We start from the raw sequence: 12127 nt of genomic DNA, 5'->3' as shown, positions 1-12127 counted from the left end.
CCCGGGGCCCCGGGCCGGCCACCAGCCCCTCCAGGCAGCGAGCCGGGCACCCAGAACCCTGCCCGTCCCCCGCCATGGCCACGCAGCGGCAGACCCGCTTCTCCCCGCCCTCCGGGTGCCCGGCCAGGTACAGGGGCCCCGCTTCGGGGGGCAGGGCCAAGGACTCGAGCAGGCCCGGACCCTCGGGGGGCTGCCCCTCCAGCTCCAACACGGCGTAGTCCAGGGCCGGGTTGCAGGAGACGGGGGCCGGGGCCAGCCGGAACCCCGGGCCTAGCAACCCCTCCGACTCGTAGCCGAAGTAGACCTCGGCCCGTTCCCGCAGGAGGGGGGTGCCGGTGGTCTCCCAGCCACCCCCCCCTCCTCCTCCACCCCCTCCTCCGCAAGCCTCGGCCATCATCTCCACCAGGTGGTAGCAGGTGATGATGAAACGGTCCTTCAGCAGGAAGCAGGTCCCCCCCACCACTCCCCCGCCTCCCCCTCCCCCTCCTCCTCCTCCTCCTGCCCCTCCCCTCGAGCCGTGGCCCCTCCAGCTCAGGTAGCCCACGGCCGAGAGCCGGGGTGCCAGGGCCCTCAGGTCCCCGGCCGGGATGCCCAGCTGGGCCTCCTGGCGCAGGCCGGTCAGGTACTGCTTCTCGGTCAGCCCGGCCCGGCCCGAGCCCAGGACCAGCAGGGCCCGGAAGTCGGCCATGGCCGCCCGCAGGGCCTCCCCGTGCCACCTGGGGGCCTCGTGGAGCCCGGCAGGGGCCCCCGGGAGCTCCCGCCGGGGCCGGTCGGGCGACTGGGGGGCGCCACCGGCCTTGAGCTTGGGGTGGTGGCCTCGATCGGCCGTCGTCGCCATCGTCTCCTCTCCTCCTCCTCCTCCTCCTCCTCCTCCTCTCCGCCGTCCGCCGCTGAGCTCCACCTCGAAGCTGCGCCCGCCCAGGAGGTCCACCACGTTGCTGAACTGGATCTTGGTGGGGGCCTCGGCCCTCTCCACCAGCCGGTGCCCATCCTGGTCCACCCGGGCGTGGAAGCGCCCGTCCCCGGCCAGGGCCTGGCGCACGGTCTGCCCGGCGAAGGCCAGGACGCAGAGACCGGTCTGGCCCTGGGCCACCCGGTCAGCCAGCACGATCCTCTGGGCCGAGTTGCCCGGGGAACGGGCCCAGGGCTCCACGTAGAAGAGCACGTGGCGTCGGGGGCGAGGGCGAGGCCGGGGGCGAGGGCGGGCCCGGGCCAGAGGAGGAGGAGGAGGAGTGGGGGGAGCCGAGGTCTCGGCCTGGTTGCCCCCCTCCCGCCCCGAGGCCCGGGAGAAGACCAGCCGGAAGTGGGACCCGGGCGGCAGGTAGCGGCAGGCCACCCCCGGGTGGACCAGGCCCCTCAGGGGCCCGGAGCCGTAGGCCAGCACGGCGTTCCCGCCCCGCTCCCGCTCCTCGAAGTCCAGCGAGCTCCTGAGGGCCGAGACCAGGCTGGCCTCCGGGTCACCCGAGACCACGTAGCGCACGTCGTCGGGGTCCCCGCAGATGGAGAAGGTGAAGACCCGCTTGGGCCGGAGCCCCACGCCTTCCTCCTCTTCCTCCTCTTCCTCCTCCGCCGCATCCTCCTCCTCCTCCTCCTCGTCTTCCTCGCACTTTCCCGGGCGTTTCCGACCCGCGGCCGTCCGAAGTTGCTTCTCCACGCCCGGCTTCGCCTTCGGGCCGAGGCAAAGTAGGGTGGAGGGGGTGGGGGGGGGGGAGGAAAAATAATTAATGATAATTAATAATAATTAATAATAATGCGGAATAATAATTAACAGTCTAACCCCTGAGCTACAGGGGCTGTGGGGTGCGAGGAGGGGGTCTAACCCCTGAGCTACAGGGGCTGTGGGGTGGGGGGCGAGGGGTCTAACCCCTGAGCTACAGGGGCTGTGGGGTGGGGGGCGAGGGGTCTAACCCCCTGAGCTACAGGGGCTGTGGGGTGGGGGGTGAGGGGTCTAACCCCTGAGCTACAGGGCTGTGGGGTGGGGGGCGAGGGTCTAACCCCCTGAGCTACAGGGGCTGTGGGGTGGGGGGGGGGTCTAACCCCCTGAGCTACAGGGGCTGTGGGTGGGGGGTGAGGGGTCTAACCCCTGAGCTACAGGGGCTGTTGTGTGGGGGGCGAGGGGTCTAACCCCCTGAGCTACAGGGGCTGTGGGTGGGGGGGGGGGGTCTAACCCCCTGAGCTACGGGGACCCCTGACCTGTAATGAACTGTCCTTCTGAAGCTCCATAACGCAGGAAGATGACGACTGGACAAAGTTATCGGATTCTGGGAATGAGAAAAGAGTTAGAGACGGAGAGAGGGACAGAGGGAAATAGCGAGAGAGAGAGAGAGAGAGAGAGACAGAGCGAGAGAGAGAGAGAGAGAGACAGAGAGACAGAGCGAGAGAGAGAGAGACACAGAGAGAGAGAGAGAGACAGAGCGAGAGAGAGAGAGAGAGAGAGACAGAGAGAGAGAGAGAGAGACACAGAGAGAGAGAGAGAGAGAGAGAGACAGAGCGAGAAGAGAGAGAGACACAGAGAGAGAGAGAGAGACAGAGCCAGGGAGAGAGAGAGAGACAGGGAGAGAGAGAGAGAGACACACAGAGAGAGAGAGACAGAGAGAGAGAGACAGGGAGAGAGAGACAGAGAGAGACAGAGCGAGAGAGAGAGAGACAGAGAGAGAGAGACAGGGAGAGAGAGACAGAGAGAGAGAGAGAGAGACAGAGAGAGAGAGAGAGGGAGAAAGAGAGAGAGACAGAGAGAGAGACAGAGCGAGAGACAGAGAGAGAGAGAGAGAGAGACAGAGAGAGAGAGAGAGAGACAGAGAGAGAGACAGAGCGAGAAGAGAGAGAGACAGAGCGAGAGAGAGAGAGAGCCAGGGAGAGAGAGAGAGAGACAGGGAGAGAGAGACAGAGCGAGAGAGAGAGAGAGAGAGAGACAGAGAGAGAGACAGAGCGAGAGAGAGAGAGAGAGAGAGACAGAGCGAGAGACAGAGAGAGCCAGGGAGAGAGAGAGAGAGACAGGGAGAGAGAGAGAGAGACACAGAGAGAGAGAGAGAGAGACAGAGCGAGAGACAGAGAGAGCCAGGGAGAGAGAGAGAGAGACAGGAGAGAGAGAGAGAGAGACAGCGAGAGACTGAGAGAGAGAGGACAGCAGAGAGAGAGACAGGGGCGGGGAGGCCCCCCGGCTCCTGCTGGTGGCCGGCCAGGCCTTCAGGAGACCCCGGCAGGGCCCGGTCGGGGCCGGGGGGCCGGTCCCGGGCGGCTCGACCGCCGGTTCCCCCATCCTGGACGGGGAGGGGGCCCTGGTGGGCCTCCACGGCGGGGGGGAGGGCTACAAGCGCAAGAAGGAGGCGGAGAGGGTCTACGTGGAACTGGGGCGGCCCATCGTGTGTCTGCTCCACGACCTGGCCTCCAGGACGGCCCAGGGGCCCAGCGAGAGCGCGAGGGAGCTCCACGCCATCATCCGGGGGGCCGTCCTGAAGAGGAAGTAGTTTGGGGTGGGGGGGCGGGCGGGCGGGCGGGCGGGCGGTGGGGGGGAGAAGGGGGTTTGGCGGTGGTTGGGTGGAGGTGGGTGGGAGCCGTTTTGTCAAAGAAAATGGCCTCGTTCTCGCTCCCCTCGCTGTTGGGTGGAGGGGGTGGTGGGGGGGTGAGGGGGTGGTGGGACGGGTGTCACGCGTGTGGGGGTGAAGGGGGTTCACGTCCGTTCAGCCGTAAGGCACGAGCGAGAGCGAGGGAGAACTTTTATTTTTTCCGGCGCGTAAGACATCAGTGACCGTTGAAACTGAAGTCACGTTGGAAGCCGTGACGCGAGATTATTATTATTGTTATTATTATTATTATTATTATTTTGGGGGGGCGTTGCGTTGCGTCGGGGAGGGGGGAGGAGGTTTTCCCGGATTGTAAGGGGAGAACGCGCGACTTCTCCTCCTCTCGTCCAGAGGGCGCGAAAGAAATATTAAAACCACGTATTTTTCCACGTGGGGAACTGAGTTCGAGCTTTGTTACGTGCGGGTTTCTGTCTCTAACCGCTCGCTCGCCCTGTCTCTGAGGTTCTGGGGCCTTGACCCCCATCGCCCACCCCCCCCCCCGACCCCCCACTTCTCCCCCCACCCCCTCCCCCACCCCTACCCCATCCATCCATCCATCCGTCCGTCCATCTCCACTGGCGTCCCACCGCGCAGCTCGAGATCCTGGCCGTCAAAAGCCCTCCACGGCCCTGGCTCCCCCTCACCATGTCCGCCAGCTCCTAACCCCCCACCCCCCCCCACCACCACCACCCCCCCCTCCATCCTACCCGCTTCCCTCACGGCCCCCGCCTCCCCCACCCCCCCCCCCCGTTCCCCCCCATTAATGGGCGAGGGGTCTACAGTCACTCCCCACCCAACCCACCCTCCCACCACCCTCTGGAGCTCAGTCCCGCAGTCCCTCCGCTTCGCCCCAAACCCCCCCCCACCCCCCCCCCCCCCACCCCCACCCCCGCCCCACCCTCCCTCGGCTCCTTCAAGACCCTCCTAATGTGGTCGCTCAATCCACGGCTCTTTGTGGCGGGGACGTCGCCGGGCGCGCGCACAGTCACTACGCTCCGCAGCGTGTCCCGTGAAGGGCATCTGAGGCGTCTCGAAGCCGCGATCGGGCGCCGGGTCAAACCCCCGGGGATTCTTATCGCTCTTATTAACGCCATCAATAGGGTTCATGTAACGATGCTGTGGTTACCAACGCGGTTGCGAACAATAATACGTCACCGTTGCGGCTGTCAATAACACCGCATAATTATTATTGTTATTATTATTTATTAATAATATTAGTATTGATAATTTACTGTGAATAAAAGGTTTCGCTCACCCGAACCCGGGCGGGAATCGAACCCGGGTCCCCTCGCTTGTGCGGCTCGGGGGGGGGGGGGGGGGGCGGGTGGGCGTGTGCGTTGGGTTAACTACTCGCCTCTTGATTGGCCGGCGCGCCTTGATCGACAGCTTGGGGAGCCAATGGGTGTGGGCGCAGTGGGAGGGCGGGGCTGGGGGTCTGATAGCTCGCTTCCTGATTGGTCGACGCAGCTTGACTGACGGCTCTGTCGACCAATGGATGTCGGCGTGTGTGTGTGTGTGTGTGTGTCGGCGACGGGCGAGACTGAGACGCTCAGGTGACGGTTCAGCCGACCAATGGACTGCAGGCAAGGTGAGAAGGCGGGGCGGATTCGCTGAGTGACGGCTCAGCTGACCAATGAGCTGCAGCAAGGGCCGTGACGCCACCAGGCTGACACCCTATCAGCTCCGCGCCCCCCCGCTCCCCCGCGCACGCGGCTCTTTTCAAAACAAAACGGCCGTAACGGTCGCCGCGCGCGGGGCGGGCCGGACAGGGGGGCGGGGTCGAGCGCGTGAGTGACCTGCGGCCTGGCCAATGGGAGGAGGGGATGAGGCGGTTGACGCGGACGCCGGCCAATGAGGCTGGCGGAGCGGGTCACGTGGGCCGCGCGTCACGTGGTCGGCGGCCGTCCGTCGGCTCGAGCGAGGCGTGTGAGACGGAGCGGACGCCGCTAATGGCGGCCGGAGTGGGGGAGAGAGGGGCGAAAGGGCGGCCCTAGAGGAGAGAGAGAGAGAGAGGGAGAGCGGGGCTGGAGGGGCCGGAGGGAAGGGGAGACCATGGACCAGACGCAGCCGCTGGACTGGCAGCCGGAGGAGGAGGAGGAGGAGCGGCCCCGCCAGGCGGCCCGGGATGAGGAGCCCCGCGGGCGCCTCCAGGTGGTGGTGGGCAACTGTGACAGCGAGAAAGGTAAGAGAGGGGCGGGAGGGAGGGAAGGAAAGAGGGAGGAGAGAGGGAAGGAAAGGGAGGAGAGAGGGAGGGAGGGAAGGAGGAGGGAAAGAAAGAGGGAGGAGGGAGGGAGGGAAGGAAGGAGAGAGGGAAGGAGGAGGGAGGGAGGGAAGGAAAGAGGGAGGAGAGAGGGAAGGAAAGGGAGGAGAGAGGGAGGGAAGGAGGAGGGAAGGAAAGAGGGAGGAGGGAGGGAGGGAAGGAAAGAGAGAGGGAAGGAGGAGGGAGGGAGGGAGGGAAGGAAAGAGGGAGGAGGGAAGGAGAGAGGGAGGGAAGGAGAGAGGGATGGAGGAGGGAAGGAAAGGAGGAGAGAGGAGGGAGGGAGGAAGGAAGGAGGGAGGGAGGAGAAGGAGGAAGAGGGGGCGATTTCCCCTCCAGGGGGGTGAGGAGGTCGAGGGTCTCTGACCTCCCAACATTTCGTCCGCAACGCACAGTCACTACACCTTACGGCGTATCCCGCGAAGCGCTTTGAGGCGTCTTGAGCGACGCGATGGGAGAGGCTCCGGGTCAAATGTAAGCCTCGTCATTGTTGTTGGTATTATTATTATTATTATTAATTATTATTATTAATTATTAATGTCCTCAACCAATCTCACCTCCAAATAATAATAATAATAATAATAATAATCCCGGCGTCGTCGAGACGCCTCGAAGCGCCTCACGGGACACGCTGTAAAGCGCGGTGACCGCGTGCGTGTTTTGCTTATTAAAAATACTTATCATTGTTGTTGCGTGCGTGTGCGTGTGCGTAATGCGTGTGCGCGTGTGCCCAGAGTTCCCGGTGTACAGAGGGGACAATGTGATCGGGCGGCACGAGAGCTGCGGTGTGCGCCTGGCGGCCCAGTCGGTGTCAAAGCGACACGCGGTCATCGAGGTGGACGATGACGGGCACCTGATCTACGACTGCAACAGCCTGAACAAGACTCGCCGTGTCCGGCGCGTGCTGAAGCCGGGCGTGCGGTACGCCCTGCGCGACGGGGACCTGCTGCTGTTCGCCGACGTGGCCTGTCGCTACTTCTTGGTGCCCCGCTGGAGCTCGGGCTCGGGCTCGGGCGGGAGGACGGAGACGCGGGGAGGGGAGGCCGAGACGGAGGCTGGCGATTCCGAGGACGATTCGCTGGCACTGTCGCCCACCCAGAACTACCAGGCCAAGCTCGAGAGGACACCTTTCCCCCTGCGGACGCCGCAGGCCGGAGTCTACGTGCAGGATTCGGACGACGAGGAGACTTCGGCAAGGAACAAGGCACATCCCGGCACTTCCGGTAAGTAAGCTTGGGCCGCTCGCACGCCTCTGTTTATCGAGTAGTAAGTAGGAACTCACTCGTTAGTCGATTGGCGGATCGCTTTCCGGGGATAATAATCCCTTCAAAATAATGATAGTTTGGTCACTCAATCCACGACTGTTTGTGGGACGCTGCTGTGCGCCATTGGATGCCGCATTTCGCCCACAAATATACAGTCAATTCACTTTGCAGCATATTCTGTGAAGCGCTTTGAGACGTCGAGAAGACGTGAAAAGCCTTATATCAAATGCAAGGGTTATTATTATTGTTTATGTGCGTACCAGAGTTTGCCTTTGCTCTCCATTCCCAGGATTGAACTCTACGCAAGGTTTCGGCAGCCAATCCCGGTCCAAATTCCAAACTCCGTCAAACACAGTTGTCCCTGAAAGGTACGATCCCATAGCTTCAAGGTGGGAGCCGGAGAGGTGGTGGGAGGGGAGAGGGCGAGGATGCAAGGATTAGTACGAGTCGGGATGGAGTTCCAGGGAGCGGGGTGGGCGGTGGGGGTTGAGCGAGTGAGAGCCTGTAAATCAAAATGATGAAGGGGATGGAGAGTCTCGACAATAAAAGCAACAAGTTGCGCTTATTTAGTGCCCTCCACGCAGGACAAGGTCTCAGAGGCTTAACGGTGACGGAGCCCGACTCCGAGCCGTGGGGTGGGCCGGAGGGTGGAGGTAGCGGTAAGAACAGTCGAAGACGGAAGGTTTTCAGACGGGACCTGAAAGAGGGGAGGGGGGGGCGGGGGGTGGCAAGGCGGAGGGATTGAGGGAGAGTTTCGGGGTGGAGTGGTGCGAGGGACGAGCAGGAGGCTTCTGCTTCACAGAATATTCTGCAAAGTGAATTGACCGTCCACTTTGCGGGAGAAAGGGTAATGTGGACCGTGATAAGCTGTTTAACAACAGCGGAGCCAGGGGACGCGGCATGCGATTGAACGGGGGGTAAATTCAGAACAAATCTGTGGCAACACTACTTCAGTGAAAGAGTAGTAAATGTATGGAACGGGCTCCCTGGAGAGACAGACGGTGGAAGCAGGAAGACTCGATTCTTTCAAGAACAAATGAGACAGATTTCTGAGGGGAAATAATATCTCGGGGACACAGTGTACAGTTTGGGACACGACATGTCAGGCCAGGACGGTGGAAGGCGAACTCGATGGCAAATCTTATGTTCTGGAAAGGCGGGGGGGCGCGGAGAGAGTGAGAGCAGAGAAAGAGAGAGAAATAGAGAGCGGTGGGAGACAGGAGGGGGGTAAACAGAGAGAGGGAGAGAGAGGAAGGGAAAGCGAGGGAGAGAGAGGGTAGCAAATCAGAGTTCTGTTACAAAATAATATCTGGGGATGCAGGATCCTTTCGCCCACAAAATACACAGTCACTCCACTTTACGGAGTGTCCTGTGAAGCGCTTTGAGACGTCTCGGAGACGTGATAAGGGGTTGTATCAAGTGCGAGGGTTATTATTATTATTATGGCGGAAGGTGAACTGGGTGGACCTTTGGTCTTCTTTCATCTGGAATATTCTTAAGCGCTCGCCGGTGGTGGGGTGGGGAGAAGGCTTGGTTTCTCACGAGGTCTCTTTCCTTCTCAGCGACGATGAGGGTCCGGGCAGCTCATCGCCCTGTAGCCCCTTCGAGGGGCTTCACTCCGCGAGCGGGAGCGACACGGCCCAGGATGGGGGGGGGAGCGGGGGAGGGCAGACGCCCGCCGGGACCCCCTCCCTCCCCGGGCCTCACCGGCTAGACTTCCTGCCGTCCCTGAGCGAGAGCGAGAGCGGGGCCGAGGGGGAGGAGGAACCAAGCTCCGTCACCGAGGAGGGGGCCGCCTCGGGGACGGTTTGCACCGCCGGTCAGGAAGCCCCGGCCGAACCCGGGGGCCACCCGTTGGAAAGCCCATCGGCACCTGGGCTCTTGCCGTACTTTAACCTGGACAGTGACAGCGAGGAGGGGGAGGAGGGGGCGGGGACGGGTTCGGGACCCCAGGCAGTGGCTGCCCCTCTTTTCCGCCTCCCTGAGCCCCGGGGGAACAACAACAACAACAACAGCAGCAGCAGCGGCTCAGGGAACGGGCCCCCCTGCTCCAGGGAGGGGCGGAGCACCAGGGCCGGACCTGAGCGAGGGCAGCGATACCGACGTGGAGGAAGACGGCAAGTGGGAGCTGGGGAAGGCGAGCGAGGATGAGCTCCTGAAGGGAGACAGCGACACGGACATCGACGAAGGTAACAGATGGCCTCTGCCTCTGGCCGGTAAAAACTCACCCCCGGTCTTACCTTCGCGTCCCGGCTGTTGTCGTCGTCGTCGTGGATTTAACAATAATTCTGATCGTTTCCCTGCAGACATCAGCGAAACGTACACGCTGGAGCTCACCCAGAGTTACATCGCGCCCACGCCAAGCGCCCGGAAGGAGCGAGAGGAGGACCGAGCGGAGGGTCAGTACCATAATCCTGCGCGGCACAAGGAGTCCTGCAGCTTCGCGGTCAGAGCGCTCGACTCGCGGGGGCTTATCGGGGGTTGCGTACGGCCAACAAGCGAGCCCAGGGTGGGTGACCGACCCTGTGTTTTAATGTGCCGTCTTTCTTTCCCCCCCCCCCCCCCACCCACCCCACCACAACCCCTTTGCCTCTCGCAGAAACACGCACGTACGGGGTCGATCGAAGCACCCAGTCTGGAAGCCCTGAAGGTAGGCGAGCGTCCATTTTTTTCTCTTAATATTCCCTCCTTTTTTCGCCTCTACTTCCCCCCGTCTCCCCTCCCGCGCACACTCCCCACAACCCCCCAACCCACCCGTACGCTCAACCCACAACTCTTTCTCGGGACGCGGCTGCACCCAGCGAATCGTCTGCCGCGTTTCGCTCGCCAAAAACGCATGGCCACTCCGCTTTGAGACGTATCGTGACGTGGGATGTATTACCAGGTGTAGTGACTGTGCGTCTCTCCTCCGCTCGGCTTTCGCAGGTGGGCTTCCGGGCCAGTCGGTGGAGCCGAGCCGGAGGAGCCCACGGAGGGCGCATCGACCCCTGAGGACACGGGCTCCCTCCTCTCGGAGAACGACCCGGCCCGGGCAGGCGAGGCCGAGGAACCGACGCAGGACTTCAGGTCTCCGGGCTGGGCCGGCGCCGGAGGCAGGGAGGAGGCGGACGACACCCAGCAATTCGCCCGCCTCCCCCCGCCGCCGGGCTGGCTGCGCCCGGAACCCGCCGACCGCCGCCGGGAACAGGAGAGCGCCGCGGGCGACACCGAGCCCCTCGGCTCGCCGGCCTCGTCGGGGGCGGACACCGAGCCCGTCAGCCTGCCGTGGGCAGCGCAGGGGGGCGGGCAGGAGCTCAGCGCCCCCTCGGCCAGCGGCGCCCGGGCAGAGCCAGCCCCCTCGCTCGCACCGGCACCCGAGAGCGCCCCGCAGACGGGCAGCGACCTCCCCGAGTGGATGGAGACGCAGAGCCCGGGCCCCGGGGCTGCCCGCCCGGAGGAGGTCGGAGCAGCGGCTCAGGAGAAGGCGGCGGCCGCCACCGACCCCGCCCTGGTGGAGCAGGTGAACGAGCTGGAGAGGAGCCTGGCCCACGCCCTGGACCTGGGGTCCAGGGAGACCCAGCAGATGGACACGTCTGATCAGACAGGTTGGCGCTCGCCTTCGGTCTCCGCTTCGCTGCCCGAGAGGTGGGGAGGGTGGGGTGTCGACGCGACTGTATGTGTGCGTGTGTGTGACCTGGGTAAAGGGCGGTACAGTGGTTGGGGGGGGGGGAGGTGGGGGTGGTCATCGTTTCGCCCACAGAGCACACAGTCACTACACTTGTCCCGCGAAGCGCTTTGGGACGTCTCGGAGACGCGATGAGACTCCGGGTCAGACGCCGGGATTATTGTTGTTATTAATCATTCTAATTAGTGCGCCCGGAGGTGCGGAGGGAGGGAGGGAGGGGAGTGTGGAGGGAGAGAGAGCGAGAGAGAGAGGGAGTGAAAGAGTGGGAGAGGGAGAGAGTGAGAGAATGCGATGCGAGTGAGAGGGGTTGGTAGAGAGAGAAAGTAACCGAGAGGGGGAGAGAGAGAGAGAGAGAGAGGGAGGGAGAGAGAGGGGGAGAGAAAGAGAGAGAGAACGAGAGAGAAAGAGGAGAGGGGGAGCGATGGAGGGAGTGAAAGAGGACGTGATGAGGCGCCGGGTCAAACGCCGGGATTATTATTATCGATTATTATTACCGATTACGATTAATAAGTTTCTCGTCTCCCGGTTGCAGCCGAGGTGGGGTGGCACCGGGCCGAAGAGCAGGAGCCCCGCCCCCCCGTGGCCGGCCCGGGCCGGGAAGTCAGGGAGACGGCCCGCGGAGAGGGGAGGGTCGAGGCCTTCGCCGCTCGGGCCTCGAAGCCTTCCCCGGCGGACGCAGACACGGAGACGAAGCCAGGAAGCAGCCGCCCGCGCGCCGAGCTCGCCCCCCGGGCAGGGGAGGAGGAGGAGACGCAGGCTGGGGGGGGCAGGCCAGCCGAGGGCAGGGGCCGGGCTCCGAGGACGCAGGGGGAAGCTGCCGATCCGCCCCCGCCGTCCGGCACGGACGCGCCGCCCTCCTCCGCCCCTCCACGGGGGCCACTCGAAGCTGCCGCCCAGGACCGCAGCCCAACGGTAAGGGAATTATCGGGAACAATCCTAACCGACACCCGATCGCGCCGGTCGCGCCCGGAGGACGTCTCGAATTTGCTGCGCGGTGTCGTTCGGGATCCGCGGTCGGTCGCGACCGCCCCGAGACTCTGGAGCTCTGTCTCGGTCCCTCCGCCTCCGCCTCACCCGCCTCCTCCGTCTTCAGTCCGAGCCTTTCTTGTAGCTCAGGGGTTAGAGACCTCGCAAGCGAGAGAGGACCCGGGTTCGATTCCCGGGCGGGTCAGGTCAGGGCGAAACCTTAGGCACGTTTCCTTACTCCGCACACGCAGACACACACAGATGCACACAGGCACACGCACAGACGCACACGCACAGACGCACACGCACACACGCGCGCCCCGTTTCGCCCGCAAAACACAGCACGCGCGGTCGCTACACCTTACAGCGTGTCCCGGGACGCGCTTTGAGACATCTTGGACGGCGCGATCAG

General features: G+C 63.6%; 3 protein-coding genes across 3 annotated transcripts; 2 read left to right on the top strand and 1 right to left on the bottom strand.

Annotated features, from left to right (window-relative positions):
• Positions 1-22: 22 nt before the first annotated feature.
• LOC121852850 (serine protease FAM111A-like) lies at positions 23-2285 on the bottom strand (the record flags this gene model as incomplete). The annotated part of the gene is made up of 2 exons (XM_042346733.1): positions 2194-2285; positions 23-1666 (listed from the first exon to the last, which is right to left on the bottom strand). Coding segments are annotated over exons 1-2 (1674 nt in total), but the record flags the coding sequence as incomplete, so codon positions are not given.
• Positions 2286-5494: 3209 nt separating this feature from the next.
• On the top strand, positions 5495-10180 carry LOC121852849 (mediator of DNA damage checkpoint protein 1-like). The gene is made up of 7 exons (XM_042346732.1): positions 5495-5745; positions 6555-7043; positions 7375-7453; positions 8648-9274; positions 9392-9484; positions 9685-9735; positions 10011-10180. The coding sequence occupies exons 1-4, from the start codon at positions 5616-5618 to the stop codon at positions 9234-9236; spliced, it is 1287 nt and encodes a 428-aa protein (XP_042202666.1). The 5' UTR covers positions 5495-5615; the 3' UTR covers positions 9237-9274; positions 9392-9484; positions 9685-9735; positions 10011-10180.
• Positions 9282-11661, top strand: LOC103173938 (skin secretory protein xP2-like; the record flags this gene model as incomplete). The annotated part of the gene is made up of 3 exons (XM_042346731.1): positions 9282-9301; positions 10011-10669; positions 11282-11661. Coding segments are annotated over exons 1-3 (1059 nt in total), but the record flags the coding sequence as incomplete, so codon positions are not given.
• Between the last annotated feature and the right edge of the window lie 466 nt (positions 11662-12127).

The sequence above is a fragment of the Callorhinchus milii genome, unplaced genomic scaffold (genome assembly GCF_018977255.1).
Source record: "Callorhinchus milii isolate IMCB2004 unplaced genomic scaffold, IMCB_Cmil_1.0 Scaffold1504, whole genome shotgun sequence".
Classification (NCBI taxonomy): Eukaryota; Metazoa; Chordata; class Chondrichthyes; order Chimaeriformes; family Callorhinchidae; genus Callorhinchus; species Callorhinchus milii.
This window is presented reverse-complemented; position numbering and strand designations above follow the sequence as displayed.

Bases quoted from the DNA above. Each gene is read 5' to 3' on its own strand.
- LOC121852849 (XM_042346732.1), top strand. From the start codon at position 5,616: ATGGACCAGACGCAGCCGCTGGACTGGCAGCCGGAGGAGGAGGAGGAG. The intron at 5,746-6,554 runs GTAAGAGAGGGG...GCGTGTGCCCAG, and splicing joins CAACTGTGACAGCGAGAAAG to AGTTCCCGGTGTACAGAGGG. The intron at 7,044-7,374 runs GTAAGTAAGCTT...CTCCATTCCCAG, and splicing joins GGCACATCCCGGCACTTCCG to GATTGAACTCTACGCAAGGT.